This window comes from Hyperolius riggenbachi, chromosome 1 (genome assembly GCF_040937935.1).
Source record: "Hyperolius riggenbachi isolate aHypRig1 chromosome 1, aHypRig1.pri, whole genome shotgun sequence".
NCBI lineage: Eukaryota > Metazoa > Chordata > Amphibia > Anura > Hyperoliidae > Hyperolius > Hyperolius riggenbachi.
Window position 1 is genome coordinate 328507523 of NC_090646.1, and position 22389 is coordinate 328529911.

At 43.1% G+C, this 22389-nt stretch overlaps 1 protein-coding gene across 4 annotated transcripts in view; it reads left to right on the forward strand.

Moving 5' to 3' along the window:
- LOC137549155 (serine/threonine-protein kinase PLK2-like) overlaps positions 1 to 22389 on the forward strand; it is a 201060-nt gene that overhangs the window by 96681 nt on the left and 81990 nt on the right. For all 4 annotated transcript variants that reach the window (XR_011026787.1, XM_068271186.1, XM_068271187.1 and 1 more), the window contains exons 6-7: positions 17808 to 17895; positions 17983 to 18078. Coding sequence is in view for 3 of the 4 variants with exons in the window: in XM_068271186.1 (XP_068127287.1) it covers positions 17808 to 17895; positions 17983 to 18078 (184 nt within the window). In the remaining variant the exon portion in view is untranslated. The remainder of the gene's footprint in view (positions 1 to 17807; positions 17896 to 17982; positions 18079 to 22389) is intronic.

Genomic DNA, 22389 nt, shown 5'->3' on the forward strand with positions numbered 1-22389 from the left:
GGGAAGTATTACAGTCTCTTTAAAAAGGCATTTTATTATTATTATTTTTTTATTATTATTTATATAGCGCCAACATCTTCCATAGCGCTGTACATAGTACAAACAAATAATGGGGAACAAATATACATAAGAAATACAAGACACTGTACAGTCATGATATTGAATAGAATTAAAAATACAAATACATACATAGTTGATGTGTAGTTGGTACATGTACATATGTTAAAATTACAGCAGTATGAGAAACACTAGGAGGAGGTCCCTGCCCTTGCGAGCTTACAATCTAGAGGGTAGTGGGGAGGAAACAAAAGGGAAGGAAACACAAGGATTAGTGGGTGAGCCAGTGTGCCTTCAGTGCTGCCTATAGCAAATTATAGGCTTGTCTGAACAGGTGTGTTTTCAGAGTACGTTTGAAGGTTTCCAGACTCGTGGCATGACGAACCGGCTGAGGGAGAGCGTTCCAAAGGAAAGGGATAGCCCGTGAGAAGTCTTGGATGCGAGAGTGAGAGGAGGTGACTAGGCTGGAGGACAAAAGGGTCTCCTGTGAGGAACGGAGGGTCCGGGCGGGGAGGTATCTGGAGATTAAAGAGGAAATGTATAGAGGCGATAGCTTGTGTAGAGCTTTGTATGGAAGTGTGAGAAGTTTAAACTGGATCCTTTGGGCAACTGGTAGCCAATGGAGGGATTGGCAGAGAGGGGCTGCCTCAGAGGATCTAGAAGAGAGGTGGATGAGACGGGCCGCAGAGTTTAGTAGGGATTGGAGAGGTGCCAGTCTGCTTTTTGGTAGACCACAGAGTAGGGTGTTGCAGTAGTCAAGACGGGAGATGATTAGGGCATGCACAAGCATTTTAGTTGCTTCTTGTGAAAGGAAGGGACGGATTCTGGAAATGTTTTTGAGGTGGAAGTAGCAGGAGGTCGTTAAAGTGTTAATATGTGGTTTAAAGGAGAGCTCAGAGTCCAGTGTTACCCCTAGGCAACGAGCTTTGGGGGTTGATGCTATTGGGGTGTTATCTACATTGATTGTGACAATGGGAGGTGAAACAGAGAGCGAAGGTGGAAATATCACAATCTCCGTTTTGCTCATAATGAGTTTAAGGAAGCGGGATGACATAAATGTAGATACAGCGGATAGACATTCAGGGACTTTTGATAGTAGTGAGGAGAGGTCTGGGGCAGAACAATAAATTTGGGTGTTTCATCAGCATAGAGGTGATATTGAAACCCAAAAGAGCTTATTATCTGTCCCAGGCCATGGGTGTAAATGAAAAAGAGGAGGGGTCCAAGGACGGACCCTTGTGGTACTTCCACAGACAGTGGGCGCGGAAAGGAGTTGGTATTGGCATAGGAGACCATGAAATAACGTCCAGACAGGTAAGAGTTTTTATTGATAAAGTGTAAAAATATTACCTAGGAGAAAACATAGGAGAAAAAGTGAATTGGATCGCGCCCAGAGGCCCATATGAAATTAACCTTTTCTCCTGACTTTTCTCCTAGGTGATATTTTCACAACTTTTTAATTAAATACCTTTTAAATCAACAGCAAGCAAGAAAATAGTCAAAATAATTTCTCTAGGATTTTTTCACTTACTTTTTGGTGCTTTTTCATTTGGTAACAAGTTATTTTAAAGAGAAGATGAATATATATCTCCTATATTTTAACAACTTGTGAATAAAATGCCTTTGAAACTGCTGGAAAGTAAGACAATTAAAAAAAATATTTTGAAATATTTTTTTATTTACTTTTTGGTATTTTGTATATTGTAAAGTTGAAAAATAATCTCCTAGGAGAAAACTCAGGAGAAAATGTGAATTGCTTATGGGCCAGAAACTCTTAATGGCATTCTACAATTGTAATGTTTTTTTCTTCAAATATCATTGCTGCCCTTACACCCCCACCCATTGCAGCACCAAAGGAAAGGTCATTGAAACAAAATTACCCATTTCAGCCGCACGGACGTGAGCTTTACGTCCACAGCGGCAGCAGCTAGAGCCTCAGGGACGCGCTAGTCATGTCCCTGCAGTTTGCGGGGTCTGCAGGCGATCGTGCGTGCAGATGCCTGCAATCGCGCTGCTGCTTCTAGCAGGGGGGATTGGCTGCAGGGGACAAAAGTCCCCTGTGCAAATCCGAGCATGTCCGCCCAGAATAAACACTGTTTTTGTTCACTGTTTTCTCCCGCTGTGATTTCCGCCGGTTTCCGCCACCCGATCGTTAATTTCATGAATGGAAACAATGTTCCCATTCATAATCTCTGTGCCGGCAATGGGATTAGAGGCTTCCAATGTAAGCCTATGTCACTTCCCTGGTTACATTGTAGTGATACATTGTATCCCAATTAGCGTACATTGTAGGCTAATGGGATTTTTGCTCAGCAGGGACATCTTGTGGCCAAATAGTAAAACACACCTACTGACTTTGGGGAATAAAAATTAATTATTATCTATGTCAAGAGGGCATATAATTAATAAATAATGGGCAAAAAATTAGTGATGGATGTAAAACTGAAAAAATGCACCTCTATTTCCAAATAAAATATTGTCACCATACATTACACTAGGGGTATAATTTTAACGTTGCAATAGCCGGGACAAATGGCCAAATAAAATGTGTGGATTTGAATTATGGTAGCATGAATTATTTTAAAACTGTAATAGCTGAAAACTAAAAAAATAATGCATTTTTCAACTTTTTTCTTATTATTCCCATTATAATGCATTTAGAATAAAATAATTCTTAGCATAATTTACCCCCCCCCCCCCCCCCCCAAAGAAAGCCTAATTGGTGGCAGAAAAAACAAGGTATAGATCATTTCGCTGTGATAAGTAGTGATAAAGTTATTGGGGAATGAAAGGTAGAAGCGCTGACAGGTGAAAATTCCTCTTGTCCACAAGGTGAAAAATACCCGCAGGCTGAAATGGTTACAGGATTACCTCTTTACTCCAACAGATTGGTCAAAGTACTTGAAATGGTTACAATGCTTACTTTTGTTTTCCCCCAATAGTACCACACTGTACTCAGCTGTCCCCACTGTGGGGAGATTTTCTTTGCTGTTTAAAGATGAGAAGATACATTTCTATTTCCTATGTAAACAAATCACTCAACAAGTTACCAGCTGCAATGGGTAACAGTAAATTCGGGCGCCTGAGGCTAGTGGACAAATCGGGCGCCGCCATTCACTCCTATAATAAATATCGTTTAATGGGCGCCCGATAGGAAAAAAGGGCGCCGGAGAAAAATAACGTTTTAAAAGCGGCGCCCGGAGACTTAATGTTTTATTACTGCTTCTCATGATTACACATTATTTAATGATTTATACATTTTTAAATATTATTTTTAAACGAAAAACAGTACAATATTTTTTTTTTACATTATTTTTAAACGAAAAACAGTACATTTTTTTTTTTTTTTTTTTACATTATTTTTAAACGAAAAAACCAACAGGGGGGTCTTAGGTTTAGGCACCAACAGGGGGGTCTTAGGTTTAGGCACCAACAGGGGGTCTTAGGTTTAGGCACCAAAAGGGGGGTCTTAGGTTTAGGCACCAACAGGGGGGTCTTAGGTTTAGGCACCAACAGGGGGTCTTAGGTTTAGGCACCAACAGGGGGGTCTTAGGTTTAGGCACCAACAGGGGGGTCTTAGGTTTAGGCACCAACAGGGGGTCTTAGGTTTAGGCACCAAAAGGGGGGTCTTAGGTTTAGGCACCAACAGGGGGGTCTTAGGTTTAGGCACCAACAGGGGGTCTTAGGTTTAGGCACCAACAGGGGGGTCTTAGGTTTAGGCACCAACAGGGGGGTCTTAGGTTTAGGCACTAACAGGGGGGTCTTAGGTTTAGGCACCAACAGGGGGGTCTTAGGTTTAGGCACTAACAGGGGGGTCTAGGGGTTAGGGGTAGGTACAGGGAGGGTTACTTAGGCACCAACAGGGGGGGTCTTAGGTTTAGGCATCAACAGGGGGGTCTAGGGGTGAGGGGTAGGTACAGGGAGGGTTACTTAGTAATTTTTTTTTTAAACGTTATTATACGTTTCACTATTTAAACGAAAGATTAACGTTTTTACAATTGCCGATTTAATGCACATTATTTAATGATTTATAACTTTATAAAACATTAATTTTAAACGAAATACAGTACAATACATTTTTAAACGTTATCCATGCTTATCGTTAAAAACCCGGCGCCCTTTTTTCCCAGCGCCCCTTTTTAACGTACGCGCTGCAATGATCCTAAGCAATAGAATACTGTATTTGTTTCATGCATGTACACCTCCCTCTTGCTGAACATTATGAGAGGTAATCATGCAGAACAACTACTGCCAGCGCTAAATGTACTGGGACCTGCAGGAGAATTGTGTTTTTTCACACAGTTGACATAACTTTGGAACAAGGCTAATAAAAATAGAGTTAGGGAACAGGTTTTTATTGCATGCTATGTCATACTTTAGGTGTGATGGGTACCATCACGTTCGTCACTCCCTATATTGCATGCTGTTACCACCGCACACACGATTGACCATATCGGCCCAAGAAATCCCAGCATGTCTGATCGATACATTTAATCATTTTCAGCCCAAAATCGGTCGAATCGTCGACCGGGCATGCTTGTTGCGGCACTGATTTTCATCCAATCCGATAATAATTATTGAATCGTATGGTCAATAGGCCCCCAAATCGCTTAATGTATGGACACCTTAAATATTCTTTGGGATATTTTTTATTCATTTGTTGCTGTGTTTAATGATTTAGAGCAGAATTTAAATTTTTAGTTTCATGCCTATTCAAAAAGTTTTTAAATTTAGTTTAATTTAAAGGAAACATCAGAGGAAACCAAAAAAAACCTCTACTTACCCGGGGCTTCCTCCAGCCCCTGGGAGCCGATATGTCCCTCACCGCAGCTCCAGTGTCCCAGAGTCCCCTCCGTTTCAGATGCCGACCTCAAAACCGTGCTCACGTGGTGTGAAGCATTCTGCTCAAGCGCAGTATTTCAGCGCCTGCGCAGAATGCTTCAAGCCACATGACCACAATCGCGTGCGACGTGGCCGTGCACTTGCACAGACGCAGTGGATGCCGATCCCAGGACAACGGAGCTGCGGCGAGAGGCTTATTGGCTGCCAGGGGCGGGAAGAAGCCCCGGGTAAATTGAGCTTTTTGTTTTTGTTTTCCTAGGACATTCCCTTTAAAGCTAATAAGTAATTATGTAGGATATTTATTAGGTATAATTGTTGTATCTAGTTTATAAACCTTGATTCGCGTTAAAAGATCTTTATACAACACACTTATTTCTTCAGTCTATTATGAATTGCACATAAGCTGATTTTAGATGTCCATGGGAAAGCAGCTCCGACAGATGACTTCATGGTGATGTCATGTTGGATTTCTATTAATGCAGTGGCTAAACTTAAGCAGAAATTATACACAATGTTGAAGATAGTGAGTCTTAAAATAAAGCAAACTGATAGTATTTGCTATTATTACACATATTTTTTTTACTGAAGGTTAGCTCAGATTGCATTTGGCCCTTGAGTGAACCATGTGGTCCTTTGTACTTTTATACACACATTGGTAATTCTAGAAGCTACAAAAATAAAACTCAGACAGTTACTTAGCATAGCCGTTTTTGGCAATCGTTTCAGAACTCCATGTCATGTCTTCTAGTTACATGATCCAATACGTCTGTCTTCAGGGAAGCTTGTAGGGATACTTTTGATCATGCAGACTATCTGCAAAAACATATGCTTTTAGACATACCGTTATAATGCAAATCCGGCTGCAAGTAACATTACATACTGTGTATGTATGTAAGTGCCAGGAATGTATGCTTGGAATTTGGTTAGAGTCAGAACCTCTGACAGGTTTTCCCTTCTGTCTGCATCCCAGCTGAAAGCCGTTACCCCACAGTTCCTATTTCACTGACAGGGTAACTGAAAACAGGAAGTGAGATTGAATCTCTCTGATAGGGCACAGACACAAATAAACATGCCATTTTTAAAAGTGTGGAAAGGTGTTAGAACATCTGTGAGGTGTTTCATTTTCTGTTTCCCAGAGCAGACAATCCAGGTCGCCCTCAGCTGGCTGCAACAATCTCAGTCTCTAAAATCAGAGATGTTAGTCACACGAAAGCCGTTCTCCCCCCTCCACCTCATTCGTTTAGTTGCCTCCGATTCTTCGTGACCATATATACATCTGCACGCCAGATGTCTCTGTCAGTCAGTGTCTCTTTAAGCTGTTGCATAGACATGTTCATAGCTTCACATATGCGGTCTATCCATCTTAACCACTTGAGGACCTAGGGCTTTCTACCCCTTAAGGACCGGTCACTTTTTTTCCATTCAGACCACTGCAGCTTTCACGGTTTATTGCTCGCTCATACAACCTACCACCTAAATGAATTTTGGCTCCTTTTCTTGTCACTAATAAAGCTTTCTTTTGGTGCTATTTGATTGCTCCTGCGATTTTTACTTTTTATTATATTCATCAAAAAAGACATGAATTTTGGCAAAAAAAATGATTTTTTTAACTTTCTGTGCTGACAGTTTTCAAATAAAGTAAAATTTCTGTATGCATGCAGCGCGAAAAATGTGGACAAACATGTTTTTGATAAAAAAAAAACCCATTCAGTGTATATTTATTGGTTTGGGTAAAAGTTATAGCGTTTACAAACTATGGTGCAAAAAGTGAATTTTCCCATTTTCAAGCATCTATGACTTTTCTGACCCCCTGTCATGTTTCATGAGGGGCTAGAATTCCAGGATAGTATAAATACCCCCCAAATGACCCCATTTTGGAAAGAAGACATCCCAAAGTATTCACTGAGAGGCATAGTGAGTTCATAGAAGATATTATTTTTTTGTCACAAGTAAGCGGAAAATGACACTTTGTGACCAAAAAAAAAAAAAAAGTTTCCATTTCTTCTAACTTGCGACAAAAAAAATGAAATCTGCCACGGACTCACCATGCCCCTCTCTGAATACCTTGAAGGGTCTACTTTCCAAAATGGGGTCATTTGTGGGGTGTGTTTACTGTCCTGACATTTTGGGGGGTGCTAAATTGTAAGCACCCCTGTAAAGCCTAAAGGTGCTCATTGGACTTTGAACCCCTTAGCGCAGTTAGGCTGCAAAAAAGTGCCACACATGTGGTATTGCCGTACTCAGGAGAAGTAGTATAATGTGTTTTGGGGTGTATTTTTACACATACCCATGCTGGGTGGGAGAAATATCTCTGTAAATGACAATTTGTTAATTTTTTTTACACACAATTGTCCATTTACAGAGATCTTTCTCCCACTCAGCATGGGTATGTGTAAAAATACACCCCAAAACACATTATACTACTTCTCCTGAGTACGGCAATACCACATGTGTGGCACTTTTTTGCACCCTAACTGCGCTAAGGGGTTCAAAGTCCAATGAGCACCTTTAGGATTTCACAGGTCATTTTGAGAAATTTCGTTTCAAGACTACTCCTCACGGTTTAGGGCCCCTAAAATGCCAGGGCAGTATAGGAACCCCACAAATGACCCCATTTTAGAAAGAAGACACCCCAAGGTATTCCGTTAGGAGTATGGTGAGTTCATAGAAGATTTTATTTTTTGTCACAAGTTAGCGGAAAATGACACTTTGTGAAAAAACACAATTAAAATCAATTTCCGCTAACTTGTGACAAAAAATAAAATCTTCTATGAACTCGCCATACTACTAACGGAATACCTTGGGGTGTCTTCTTTCTAAAATGGGGTCATTTGTGGGGTTCCTATACTGCCCTGGCATTTTAGGGGCCCTAAACCGTGAGAAGTAGTCTTGAAACGAAATTTCTCAAAATGACCTGTGAAATCCTAAAGGTACTCATTGGACTTTGGGCCCTTTAGCGCAGTTAGGGTGCAAAAAAGTGCCACACATGTGGTATCGCCGTACTCGGGAGAAGTAGTACAATGTGTTTTGGGGTGTATTTTTACACATACCCATGCTGGGTGGGAGAAACACCTCTGTAAATGACAATCTTTTGATTTTTTTACACACAATTGTCCATTTACAGCGGTATTTCTCCCACCCAGCATGGGTATGTGTAAAAATACACCCCAAAACACATTGTACTACTTCTCCCGAGTACGGCGATACCACATGTGTGGCACTTTTTTGCACCCTAACTGCGCTAAAGGGCCCAAAGTCCAATGAGTACCTTTAGGATTTCCCAGGTCATTTTTGTTTCAAGACTACTCCTCACGGTTTAGGGCCCCTAAAATGCCAGGGCAGTATAGGAACCCCACTAATGACCCCATTTTAGAAAGAAGACACCCCAAGGTATTCTGTTAGGAGTATGGTGAGTTCATAGAAGTTTTTATTTTTTTGTCACAAGTTAGCGGAAATTGATTTTAATTGTTTTTTTTTTTCACAGTGTGTCATTTTCCGCTAACTTGTGACAAAAAATAAAATCTTCTATGAACTCACCATACTCCTAACGGAATACGTTTGGGTGTCTTCTTTCTAGAATGGGGTCATTTGTGGGGTTCCTATACTGCCCTGGCATTTTAGGGGCCCTAAACCGTGAGGAGTAGTCTTGAAACAAAAATGACCTGTGAAATCCTAAAGGTACTCATTGGACTTTGGGCCCCTTAGCGCAGTTAGGCTGCAAAAAAGTGCCAATCATGTGGTATCGCCGTACTCGGGAGATGTAGTATAATGTGTTTTGGGGTGTATTTTTACACATACCCATGCTGGGTGGGAGAAATACCTCTGTAAATGACAATTGTTTGATTTTTTTTTACACACAATTGTCCATTTACAGCGGTATTTCTCCCACCCAGCATGGGTATGTGTAAAAATACACCCCAAAACACATTATACTACTTCTCCTGAGTACGGCGATACCACATGTGTGACACTTTTTTGCAGCCTAGGTGCGCTAAGGGGCCCAACGTCCTAATCACAGGTCATTTTGAGGCATTTGTTTTCTAGACTACTCCTCACGGTTTAGGGCCCCTAAAATGCCAGGGCAGTATAGGAACCCCACAAGTGACCCCATTTTAGAAAGAAGACACCCCAAGGTATTCCGTTAGGTGTATGGCGAGTTCATAGAAGATTTTATTTTTTGTCACAAGTTAGTGAAAAATGACACTTTGTGAAAAAAAAAAAAATCAATTTCCGCTAACTTTTGACAAAAAATAAAATCTTCTATGAACTCGTCATACACCTAACAGAATACATTGGGGTGTCTTTTTTTCTAAAATGGGGTCCGTTTCTGGGGTTCCTATACCGCCCTGGCATTTTACGGGCCCAAAACCGTGAGTAGTCTGGAAACCAAATGTCTCAAAATGACTGTTCAGGGGTATAAGCATCTGCAAATTTTGATGACAGGTGGTCTATGAGGGGGCGAATTTTGTGGAACCGGTCATATGCAGGGTGGCCTTTTAGATGACAGGTTGTATTGGGCCTGATCTGATGGATAGGAGTGCTAGGGGGGTGACAGGAGGTGATTGATGGGTGTCTCAGGGGGTGGTTAGAGGGGAAAATAGATGCAATCAATGCACTGGGGAGGTGATCGGAAGGGGGTCTGAGGGGGATCTGAAGGTTTGGCCGAGTGATCAGGAGCCCACACGGGGCAAATTAGGGCCTGATCTGATGGGTAGGTGTGCTAGGGGGTGACAGGAGGTGATTGATGGGTGTCTCAAGGTGTGATTAGAGGGGGGAATAGATGCAAGCAATGCACTGGCGAGGTGATCAGGGCTGGGGCCTGAGGGCATTCTGAGGGTGTGGGCGGGTGATTGAGTGCCCTAGGGGCAGATAGGGGTCTAATCTGATAGGTAGCAGTGACATGGGGTGATTGATGGGTAATTAGTGGGTGTTTAGGGTAGAGAACAGATATAAACACTGCCCTTGGGAGGTGATCTGACGTCGGATCTGCGGGCGAACTATTGGTGTGGGTGGGTGATCAGATTGCCCGCAAGGGGCAGGTTAGGGGCTGATTGATGAGTGGCAGTGACAGGGGGTGATTGATGGGTGGCAGTGCCAGGGGGTGATTGGGTGGCAGTGACAGGGGGTGATTGATGGGTGGCAGTGACAGGTGATTGACAGGTGATCAGTGGGTTATTACAGGGAAGGACAGATGTAAATAATGCCCTAGCGAATTGATAAGGGGGGGGTCTGAGGGCAATCTGAGCGTGTAGGCGGGTGATTGGGTGCCCGCAAGGGGCAGATTAGGGTCTGATCTGATGGGTAACAGTGACAGGTGGTGATAGGGGGTGATTGATGGGTAATTAGTGGGTGTTTAGAGGAGAGAATAGATGTAAACACTGCGTTTGGGTGGTGATCTGATGTCGGATCTGCGGGCGATCTATTGGTGTGGATGGGTGATCAGATTGCCCGCAAGGGGCAGGTTAGGGGCTGATTGATGGGTGGCAGTGACAGGGGGTGATTGATGGGTGGCAGTGACAGGGGGTGATTGATGGGTGATTGACAGGTGATCAGTGGGTTATTACAGGGAAGAACAGATGTAAATATTGCACTGGCGAATTGATAAGGGGGGGTCTGAGGGCAATCTGAGCGTGTAGGCGGGTGATTGGGTGCCTGCAAGGGGCAGATTAGGGTCTGATCTGATGGGTAACAGTGACAGGTGGTGATAGGGGGTGATTGATGGGTGATTGATGGGTAATTAGTGGGTGTTTAGAGGAGAGAATAGATTTAAACACTGCGTTTGGGTGGTGATCTGATGTCGGATCTGCGGGCAATCTATTGGTGTGGGTGGGTGATCAGATTGCCCGCAAGGGGCAGGTTAGGGGCTGATTGATGGGTGGCAGTGACAGGGGTGATTGACGGGTGATTGACAGGTGATTGACAGGTGATCAGGGGGGATAGATGCATACAGTACACGGGGGGGGGGGGGGGGTCTGAGGGGTGGGGGGGTGATCAGGAGGGGGCAGTGGGCAGGGGGGGAGATTAAAAAAAAATAGCGTTGACAGATAGTGACAGGGAGTGATTGATGGGTGATTAGGGGGGTGATTGGGTGCAAACAGGGGTCTGGGGGGTGGGCAGGGGGGGGGTCTGAGGGGTGCTGTGGGCGATCTGGGGCAGGGGGGGGAGAAATCAGTGTGCTTGGGTGCAGACTAGGGTGGCTGCAGCCTGCCCTGGTGGTCCCTCGGACACTGGGACCACCAGGGCAGGAGGCAGCCTGTATAATACACTTTGTAAACATTACAAAGTGTATTATACACTTTGTATGCGGCGATCGCGGGGTTAACATCCCGCCGGCGCTTCCGTATAGCCGGCGGGATGTTGCGGCGGGCGAGCAGTGACAGGCGCCGGCAGAGGATCGCGTCACGGATGACGCGATCGCTCCGCCCATGCCCTTAAATGGACCGCCGCCTCTGTGGGTGAGCCGGTCCTTCAGGGCTCCACTTCCCGGCCGCCTCTGTGCGTTAGGCGGTCGGGAAGTGGTTAACCTCTGACTTTCTGACCCTCATCAGTGCATGATTTGGATTGATATTGCTCTATGGGATGGGACTCAGCATATTTATTCCACAGAGCCATATTAATCCATGCCATGAACTGATGAGGACAATAAAGTCTAAAACAGGCTGTATATACAGTATGTTGGATTGATGCAGCTCTGTAAAATATATTACCTATAGGTTCACAATACAATTGTGTGGGGTGGGGGCTCTTGCTCCTTATATTGTGTAGTGGTGGGAAGGTGGGGCTCTGGCTGCCTACATTGTGTGTGGGGGGGGGGGGGAGGGGTGGAGGCTCGGACTGCCTATATTGTGTATGGGGGAAGGAGGGGGCTTTGGCTGCCCATATTGTGTGTTGGTGTGGAGAAGGAGGGGGGCTCTGGATGGACTATATTGTGTGTGAGGGTGAGAAGGGGGAACACTGGCTCCTTATAGTGTAAGTGTGGAGGAAGGAGGGGGCTTTGGCTGCCTATATTGTGTATGGGGAAGGAGGGGGGCTCTGGCTGGAGTATATTGTGTGTGGGGGGTGGAAAGGGGGAACACTGGCTCCTTATAGTGTATGTGGGGGTGGGAAAGGGTGGGGGCTCTGGCTGTCTATATTGTGTGTAGGAGAAGAAGGGGGGCTCTGGCTTCTTATATTGTGGGAAGGGGGCTCTGGCTGACTGTATTGTGTATGGGGAAGGAAGGGTGCACTGGCTGGACGATATTGTGCGTGGGGGTGGGAAGGGGGAACACTGGCTGCCTATATTGTTTGTGGGGGGGAGGGCTCTGGCTACCTATATTGTGTTTGGGAGAAGGAAGGGGGCTCTCCCTGTACTATATTTTTTCGGGGGCGTATTTTTGTTATTTATCTAATAATCTGAACTATTGTATAGTGCTTTTTGTCCTGTCAGACTCAAAGCGCTTAAGAGCTGCAGCCACTGGGACGCGCTCAATAGGCCACCCTGCAGTGTTAGAGAGTCTTGCCTTGAACTTGTTACTGAATAGGTACTGACCCTAGCCAGGATTCAAACCCTGGTCTCCCATGTCAAAGGCAGTGCCCTTAACCAGTACACTATCCAGCCACTATATGGCTATGTATACAGGGGGGCAGGTATATTCTTCGACACTTGCCCTGGGAGCAATTTCCCCTAGAGCACTTTTAGTTTTTCTAAAATTTTCATTACATTGCGGTTTGTTTGGGATTGCCTACTTACTTTATATCTGAATTTTATTTGTACAAGAAAATGTCCTGCCCCAAATGACGCACCTCTTCTTGATCTAACATCCAGAATGCTTGTAGCGCTCAATTTGGTTGACTGTTGATCCGTCGAGTGACACCCAATTGCCTTTATGTATATTATGATGTGGGAAGTGGGTGGAACTTATTATTATGTTAAACTTGTTGCAAAATGTATCACCCTTTCTCCATTTTCATTTGTTTCATCATGGAGACTATGATTACCTATTATTTCTCTTTATTCTTTCTCCTTCCCGATCTTAGCATTCATATCACCTACTACCATTTTTATGTCATTTTTGGGACTACTGTTATAGACCTGTTCAAGTTTTCCAGAAAAGAGTCTTTTATGCTAGGTACACACGATACAATTTTCTGTCAGATTTACCTGCCAGATCGATTTTTTCCAACATGTCCAATCCTGATTTGGATCGATTTTCCCATCGATTTCAGTTCACTTCTATGGAAATCGATCGGAAAATTGATCAAAATTAAGATTGAACATGTTGGAAAAAATCAATCTGGCAGGTAAGTCTAACAGAAAATTATATCATGTGCACCTAGCATTAGGACTTGGTTCTTATCCTCTGTAAGGCAGTGTATATTTATAATGGTTACCATATATTGCAAACTTTTGACTTTATTCTAATCTTTCAGATTTTTTCGTCTACTGCTTGAAAGTCAATTATGTTACAACTTTTAACTCATTATCCACCACAAAGGCTACTCAGAACTCTTTGCCAGGAGAAAAGTTCAATATAAAGGTTATTTGTGTTGTCTTTTCTTGTAATCTTTAAGTTCTTTCAGTAGATTTGTCAGTGCTCCGGGGGCAATTCATGTTCTTACAATCCATGATCCAATTGCGAGTTCTATATTCCATTGCCTAAGATGATTGCTGTTAATCCCCATTTATTTCTGAGGCTTCTCTGAAGGTTTCATAACAAATAAGTGGGAACAGGTTGTTAGCCTATTGCCCAGCCCCCAGACTTGGAGGACCAGGGTATTCTGTTTAGCCTGGAACATCACCTTTGACGTGGGCGGCTAGGGAGGCCCTACCAGTAGCTAGGCTACCGTCGGCATAGCTCTCAGGATCATTTGTTCACATAAGCCCCACCACTATGACAAAGTAAGGATACATTTGGTGTGCCTTAAAGGACCACTATGACACAAAAAACAAAGATTAAAAATACATGTCTACGCATATTTATAAGAAATACATTTCTCCCAGAGTAAAATTCAGTATAAATTACTTTTCTCCTGTGTTGCGGTTACTTACATTAGGCAGTAAAAATGTGACAGATTTACTATTTTGGCAGTTGGACTGAGCAACTGCTGTTCAGTAAGCACTTTAGAAGAAAAAAAAAACGACGGTAATGAAGAATCCCCCATAAGGCGATGGACTAGTCCAAAACCTGTCCGTTCTGTCAGATTTTACAACATACATTAAGTGACTTTGAAATACGAAAAATTAATTTATAGTGCATTTTACTGCAAGACAAACATACATGTTATATGTATTTTAAATTTAAAATGTGTTTGCGATCAGAGTTTTTTAACAGTTTGGATTGGCATGGTTCAGTGACAATCTCACTGTTGGAGAAAGACAGGATTCTTTAGCTGCTTCAGCATGATGACATTGTTATTTGCCCCAGCAACAAGTTGTCAATGTGGTCCTGTGGAGCAAAAACCTTTATTTAAATGAGGCAAACAGCTGGGAGACAAAGCATTTTATACAAAACTACCAAAAATCCTTATCAGGATATGGTTTAGATGAAAGATAGGGAAGGAGTGGGATCTTAATTCAGACAGAGAATACCATTTTATGATGTTGGGTCATTTTTGTTTCCAAATTTTATATGTAATCCCATCTAAACTGTGGGTAGTCTACTTGAAAAGGTTGGTGTGTTCTTGGACACTGTCTTAAAAGGGATGGTAGAGAGGCTTCCATTGTATGTCAGTTCCGAGTTATGCAAATTGCCTATGCAAATGTATGTAGCTTGAAAATGGACCAATCGAATCCCATCAAGGTTGAATTTGATTAGTAAATGTTCAAGCTGCATACATTTGCAAAGAAAATTTGCATAATTCTGAATCAATACAGAATAATTTGCATGTCATTGATCATCCCAGTGGCGTAACAATAGGCCCTGCAGCCCCTGCGCCCGCGGGGGGGCTCGACCCCCCGCCCCCCTGGGGCCCGCTCGTGGCCGTTTTGTGGGGGCTGGAGGGGTGGCAGCATGAGATGAAAGCCTTGGCCACAGTCGGCGGGGAGAGGGGAAGTTCCCCCCCTCTCCCTCACCTCGGGGCTCTCCCCTCTGCGCTCCCCTCCAGCTAGTTACAGCGTGTGGGCAGATACGGGCAGATACATACTTTCTTCCGTGCGTTCGATCGCAGACTTCTTGCTCTAGCGGCTGACGTCACTTCCGAAAGTGACGTCAGCCGCTAGAGCGAGAAGTCTGCGATGGAACGCACGGAAGAAGGTATGTATCTGCCCGCTGTCCACACACTGTAACTAGCTGGAGGGGAGAGCCCCGAGGTGAGGGAGAGGGGGGAACTTCCCCTCTCCCCGCCGACTGTGGCCAAGGCTTTCCCCTCATGCTGCCACCCCTCCAGCCCCCACAAAACGGCCCCGAGCGGGCCCCAGGGCAGGGGAGGGGCCCGCTCTGAAATTCTGCAGGGGGGCCCGGTGGGGCCTAGTTATGCCCCTGGATCATCCCTAAACGCATTTAACAAATCAAACTTACTACTATGCACAAGAAATATATACTGTATGTATATCTCAGGTGGAACAGCAGAATCAGAAAGCACATGACCTGACTGCATGCTGTGACATTAACAACTGTTATTAAATGCAAAAAAGACTAAAGAAGTTCTTCTGGACTTTAGGACCACCAAAAAGACCAATCACTTTCCAATAATGATTAATGCAGAGGCTGTGGAGAGAGTTTTGCAGCTTTAAAGGGAACCTGAACTGAGTAAAATTATTTAAAATAAACACATGACCTAGCTGCAAATGAATATTACATACTAACCTCACCGTCAGTTCCTCTCAGAAGCTCACCATTTTCTTCTTACAGTGATCCCTTACAGTTCTGACAATATTTTGTCAGAACTAAAATATACCAGTTGCTGTCAGTTATATATCAGCAGCTGTCAGTTACAACTGAATGTGCAAGGTAATGTCCATGTTTCCCTGTGGTTTAAGTGGGCGATATTACAGTTTAACAGTTTGCTGACCGGGAAGCTGTCATGGGGTAATGGCCATTTTCAAAATGGAGGACAGAGAATTGCATCGGTCACAGTGGACAAACAGGACGTAGGAGAGGAGAAAGAGATTGATGAGCAGACTACATGGAAGGTAAGTATGACCTGTGTATGTTTATTTTGACTTTTTATTTTCAGTTCAGGTTCTCTTTAAGTATTGGGAGTCACCATCGCAGGGTAGCTGTCCTGGGCTGACAATGATTTAGCTGTAACTGGCAAAGCACAAAAACACCTCTACTTTTTGAGAAAACTAAGGAGTGCTAACCTTCCACAGAAGCTGCTTTTTAATTTCTACAGATGCACTATAAAAAACATTTTGACCAGTTGCATGAAGTCCTGATACAACAGCTGCACCAAGGCTGCTAGAGAAGCCCTGCAGCGAGTTGTTAAAACAGCAGAAGACATTATCTACCATGAACTACCATCACAGGAACTCTTATATAAGGCTCGCTGTATGAGAAGGGCCAAAAACATTGCATACGTATGAAATCGCCGCCGGGAGACTTGGGCGCAGGATACAGCCAGTATATGGCTTATCCTGCTGCTGCACAATTCCCGGCGACGTTAATTACTATTCCCCCTCTAGGTCCACGTGGATAGGGGAGAATTATGTAATTCGGCTTCCAGCTATTGCTGCAGGCCGAATTACAGTGTTTAAAAAGTAACTTCAGCTCCGTCTTCTAACGGCTCCAAACTTACTTACTAAGCGCCGCTAATGCTGTAATTCCTATTACGGTCTATGGTGGCAAAACCCAAATCTCCTGCGTTGTTCTTACAGTGCTCGAAAAACATTATCAAGAGCAACACTCACCCTGGAATCGCCTTGTTTGAGCTCCTTCAATCAGGTAGACGTTTTAGATCAATCCACATACAAACAGACTGAAAACCAGCTTTTTCCCATTGACCATAAACTTGATAAACTCTGTATCCTCTCTAAAATAATGAACACTGTGTACACATTGTTTGACTATTTGAAATTCATGGCATACTTGTATAATTCTTCTATTTCTACCTTTGTTACTATCACTATGTTCCCTATATGCATCGTGGGGCTGTCATGAAAAGTAATTTCGTTGTGTTACACAATGACTATAAAGTGCTTGAATCTTGAATGTATTGCACACAATTAGGCCCTGTGCGCCATTCCGCTGTACTCTTCCCTACCACTTCCCTACTGCAAGGACCATGGAAGTCTACAGAGGCTTGCACACTTCACTCAATGCGACAGACTGGAAGTGTCCAAATCGACACAGTGTCGATGGAAAAGCTGAATCATGTTACGGCATGAGCTGTGCCTACCTCACGGATTATGCAATAATGCAAGTCAATTGGCGACGCAGGCAGTGTGCATGACGGGAGCGCGGTGTGACGCGGCGCGCATGCACAGACTGAGGGGAATACCAGTGACGTACTTCTTGCCCAGCAACGAGTAGGTCACTAGCTGGGAGGCAGGCCTATACAAATGATCTTGTCGCAGCACCATGGCATAGGGTCAAATGAAGCCTCATATCTGCGGTCACAGCATCGCATCCCACAAATCAAGTGTAAAACCAGCCTTAAAGTTTTGATTGCTGTTTCTGAATAATAATAGTGGTTTTTGCAGCAACTATTGATTCAGATTTATTTCTTCATGAAATTTGCAGGGATGAGACATATGGGAGGACAGGACTGAAAAACATTAGAATAATTATACAGAAAGGCACTAAAATTGGCAAAGGGTCTGTTTGTAACTCAGATATGGGCTAAATAACTTTGTCTTCCAGCCATGTGAGCATTAAGAAATATCAATAAATTTGATATTTTCATTGTCGATAAAAGAAAACAGTGGATTTTACTTCATGTATTACAAAGAATTTAGTATTCAGGGTTTACAGTTCAATATGTTATTTTAGGTAATTTTTTCGTTGCCAAGAACATGGTTGTAAAAATTGGGGACCTGGGATTAGCAACAACTGTGGACCAGTGTGAGAAAATCCCAGGGTAAGAATAGATTCCATGTCTCATTTTTTAAAAAAAAGATATGCATGTAAGGCAAAATAATGAGCTAATGTTTTTACCTATTCATAGTGTGATATGTGGCACCCTAAATTACTTATCTCCTGAAGTCCTTGCCAAGAATGGACACTCCTTTAAATCAGATGTGTGGGCCATTGGATGCATCATGTAAGTATGGTAATTATGAGGAGAGTTGTCAATTTTGTCTCAGATATAGCAATCCACTGAAGTAAAAGCACTTTTATCTGGACAGATAGGCAGAATTCTTATTCAGATCTCTGTATAGAGCCTGTGTAGCATTACATGGTTTCTCATCGGAACCCATATGCAATTAACTTTTTCTCCTGAGTTTTCTCCTAGGTGACTTTCACAGTCTGCCAATGAAATGCCTTTTAAACCACCAGCAAGCAACAAAATACTGAAAATAAATTTGCTACCCTTTCAATTGCTAAAAAAGTTATTTTAAATAGAATATGAAAAATGATCTTCTATGAGAAAACCCCCCTGTGATTGGTGCAGCCAGAGCCAGAATAAGATCACACGGGGCACAGGCAGAGCATTGGATTTAGGTCCTTCTGCTTCCCAGTTTATCAGCTAGAAAAGCAACCAAGCATATGATACCAGAATAGCCATGTGCCTCCACATAAAGGAATTAAGTAGCCAGGTTACCCCTGTATTCAAAACTAGGGCTGTAGAGTCAGAGTCAGCAATTTTGGGTACCTGGAGTTGGTATCGGTGGTTTTAATTAACTGAGGATTCGGAGTCGGCTGATTTTTGTACCGACTCCGTAGCTCTGGTGAGTATTAGACTAAGGAGTCGGAGAAATTTTGGGTACCTGAAGTCGCTGTCAGTGGTTTCATAAACGGAGGAGTCGGAGTCGGTCTACCGACTCCACAGCCCTGTTCAAAACTTAAAGTGACCCTGAGATGGGGCCACAGCAATAAAATATACCTACTTGGGGCTTCCTCCAGCCCCTTCCGGCCTGATTGCTCCCACGCTATCTTCTTCCGACTCCCCTTTCTTCCGCAATTGGCCCAGGAAAGACCTCTGCGTTTTTGTGGCCTGGACTGTACTGCGCAGGTGAAAAACGTTCCCAACAATGGGAGCGCACTCGTGGCCCGACTGCGCATGTGCCAACTGGCCCCGACTGGAGGATTTTTTTGGGGCCAGTTGCGGGCGAAGGAGATGGCGACTGAGGATGACGAGAGAGCAATCAGACTGGAGGAAGCCTCAGGTATGTATACATTTTTTAAGGGGCCCCATCTCAGGTACACTTTAAGTAGCTATGTACCTCCAGACACAAGAACTAAGTAGCCATATGCCTTCAGATAAAATATTTAAAGCGGAATGAAACCCATCATTTCTACTTTGCTCTAATAGATTATTTACAGCATATTATGTACAACCAGCGTTTTTCTTTTGTTTTTTTTACTAGAACTGCATTCAAAGGGTTAACACAGGCTTTAGAAGCTTCCCTGTCTGCAGAGCTGGCCGCTTGGAAACTTTATATAATGTTATCTAGTGTTTAATTGTATCAAGTGAGAAATGTAAACAAAGCCTTCTCTCATACTGCCAGCTCAGCTGACCAAAGTCAGATAAGCATAAATGCTTTCTGATTAAGTTAGAGGATGAATAAAGCAGGTATAAATAAAATGCAAAGTCAGCTCTCAGAGTAAAATTAGTGTACTTTAGGAATGTTTCATTTCTAAATGAATAATAATACTTATGCACAAAAGCAAATATGCTAACCGTATGGCATATAAAAAGTAGGAAAACACGTTTTTATTGAATATTATGTCAGGGTTTTATACCGCTTTAAGTAGCCAGGTGTCCCAAATGCATGTAGCCAAGTGCCTCCAGATACAAGTATTAGGTGGCCCAAAGAGGATAACAGCTTTGTTACTTGTTTAACTCTATATAACACAATTACATTCAATATATGTCACAAGAGAGATGTATAAAGTGCTGCATAAATATATCAGTTGACATATAAAATATTTCCAAGAGTAACACCCCACATGGAGCTACCACAGAAGTAACAAAACCAACACACATGAAAAAATATGTCTCTTTGGTGAGGAAGTCTACAGTACAATTTCTCACCATCTCTGCACATTACTTGTAAAAGTAAAGACTCTGGAGAAATGGGATGTATTATGGAACTTTCCCTGCAGATGCTTTTCATCTTTGCCATTCGAAATTGGACTTTCATCCATCTGCTTCCTGCTATTAAACTTTGTTTAACCATTTCAGCCGGTGGATTGTTTTCATCTTATAGACGAGAGGAATTTTCCCATTTCAGCACTCCTCCCTTTCATTTCCCAATAACTTTATCACTACTTATAACAACAAAATGATGTATACCTTGTTTTTTCCGCCACCAATTAGGCTTTCTTTGGGTGGTACATTATGCAAAGAACTATTATTCGGCCCCCTGAGTCAATACTTTGTAGAACCACCTTTTGCTGCAATTACAGCTGCCAGTCTTTTAGGGTATGTCTCTACCAGCTTTGCACATCTAGAGACTGAAATCCTTACCTATTCTTCTTTGCAAAACAGCTCCAGGTCAGTCAGATTAGATGGACAGCGTTTGTGAACAGCAGTTTTCAGATCTTGCCACAGATTCTCGATTGGATTTAGATATGGACTTTGACTGGGCCATTCTAACACATAGATATGTTTTGTTTTAAACCATTCCATTGGTGCCCTGGCTTAATGTTTAGGGTCATTGTCCTGCTGGAAGGTGAACCTCCGCCCCAGTCTCAAGTCTTTTGCAGACTCCAAGAGGTTTTCTTCCTAGATTGCCCTGTATTTGGCTCCATTCATCTTCCCATTAACTCTGACCCGCTTTCCTGTCTCTGCTGAAGAGATACACCCCCCGAGCATGATGCTGCCACCACCATATTTGACAGTGGGGATGGTGTGTTCAGAGTGATGTGCAGTGTTAGTTTTCCGCCACACATAGCGTTTTGCATTTTGGCCAAAAAGTTCAATTTTGGTCTCATCTGACCAGAGCACCTTCTTCCACATGTTTGCTGTGTCCCCCACATGGCTTGTGGCAAACTGCAAACGGGACTTCTTATGCTTTCTGTTAACAATGCCTTTCTTCTTGCCACTCTTCCATAAAGGCCAACTTTGTACAGTGCATGACTAATAGTTGTCCTATGGACAGAGTCTCCCACCTGAGCTGTAGATCTCTGCAGCTCGTCCAGAGTCACCATGGGCCTCTTGACTGCATTTCTGATCAGCGCTCTCCTTGTTCGGCCTGTGAGTTTAGGAGGATGGCCTTGTCTTGGTAGGTTTACAGTTGTGCCATACTCCTTCCATTTCTGAATGATCACTTGAACAGTGCTCCGTGGGATGTTCAAGGCTTTGGAAATCTTTTTGTAGCCTAAGCCTGCTTTAAATTTCTCAATAACTTGATCTCTGACCTGTCTTGTGTGTTCTTTGGACTTCACGGTGTTGTTGCTCCCAATATTCTCTTAGACAACCTCTGAGGCCCTCACAGAGCAGCTGTATTTGTACTGACATTAGATTACACACAGGTGCACTCTATTTAGTCATTAGCACTCATCAGGCAATGTCTATAGGCAACTGACTGCACTCAGATCAAAGGGGGCCGAATAATTATGCACACCCCACTTTGCAGTTATTTATTTGTAAAAAATGTTTGGAATCATGTATGATTTTCGTTCCACTTCTCATGTGTACACAACTTTGTATTGGTCTTTCATGTGGAATTCCAATAAAATTGATTCATGTTTGTGGCAGTAATATGACAAAATGTGGAAAACTTCAAGGGGGCCGAATACTTTTGCAACCCACTGTAGAAGTACTCATCGACAACAAGTTAAATAATCGTATTCAATGCCAAGCCGCTGCAGCTAAAGCTAATAAAATTTTGGGATGCATTTAAAGGGAAATAAAAACTTGAGATGCTAGCATAATATTGCCCCTGTTTAACTCTCTAGTAAGGCCACATCTGGAATATGAAATTCAGTTCTGGGCACCACGTTACAGGAAAGATATTGCAGTTGTAGAGCAGGTGCAGAGACAAGCAACAAAATTGATATGAGGGATGGAAGGTTTCATCTACTAAGAAAGGTTAGATAAACTGGGTTTATTTAGTCTAGATAAAAGATGCCTTAGAGGGGATCTAATTAACATGTATAAATACGTCAGAGGGCAATATAGAAGCTTAGCAAATGAGCTTTTTGTCCCTAGGCTTTTACAGAGGACTAGAGGACATGATCTGCGCATGGAGGTTCTTTACAGTAAGAGTGATTAAGATGTGGAATGCATTGCCACAGGAAGTAGTTATGGCAAATTCTATATCTGCATTTAAAGGGGGGCATAGATGGTTTCCTTGCGTTGAAAGACATCCATGGCTATAATTACTAGGTAATGCCCAGTGGTGTTGATCCAGGAATTTTATCTGATTGCCATCTGGAGTCATGAAGGAATTTATTCCCTTTTGGG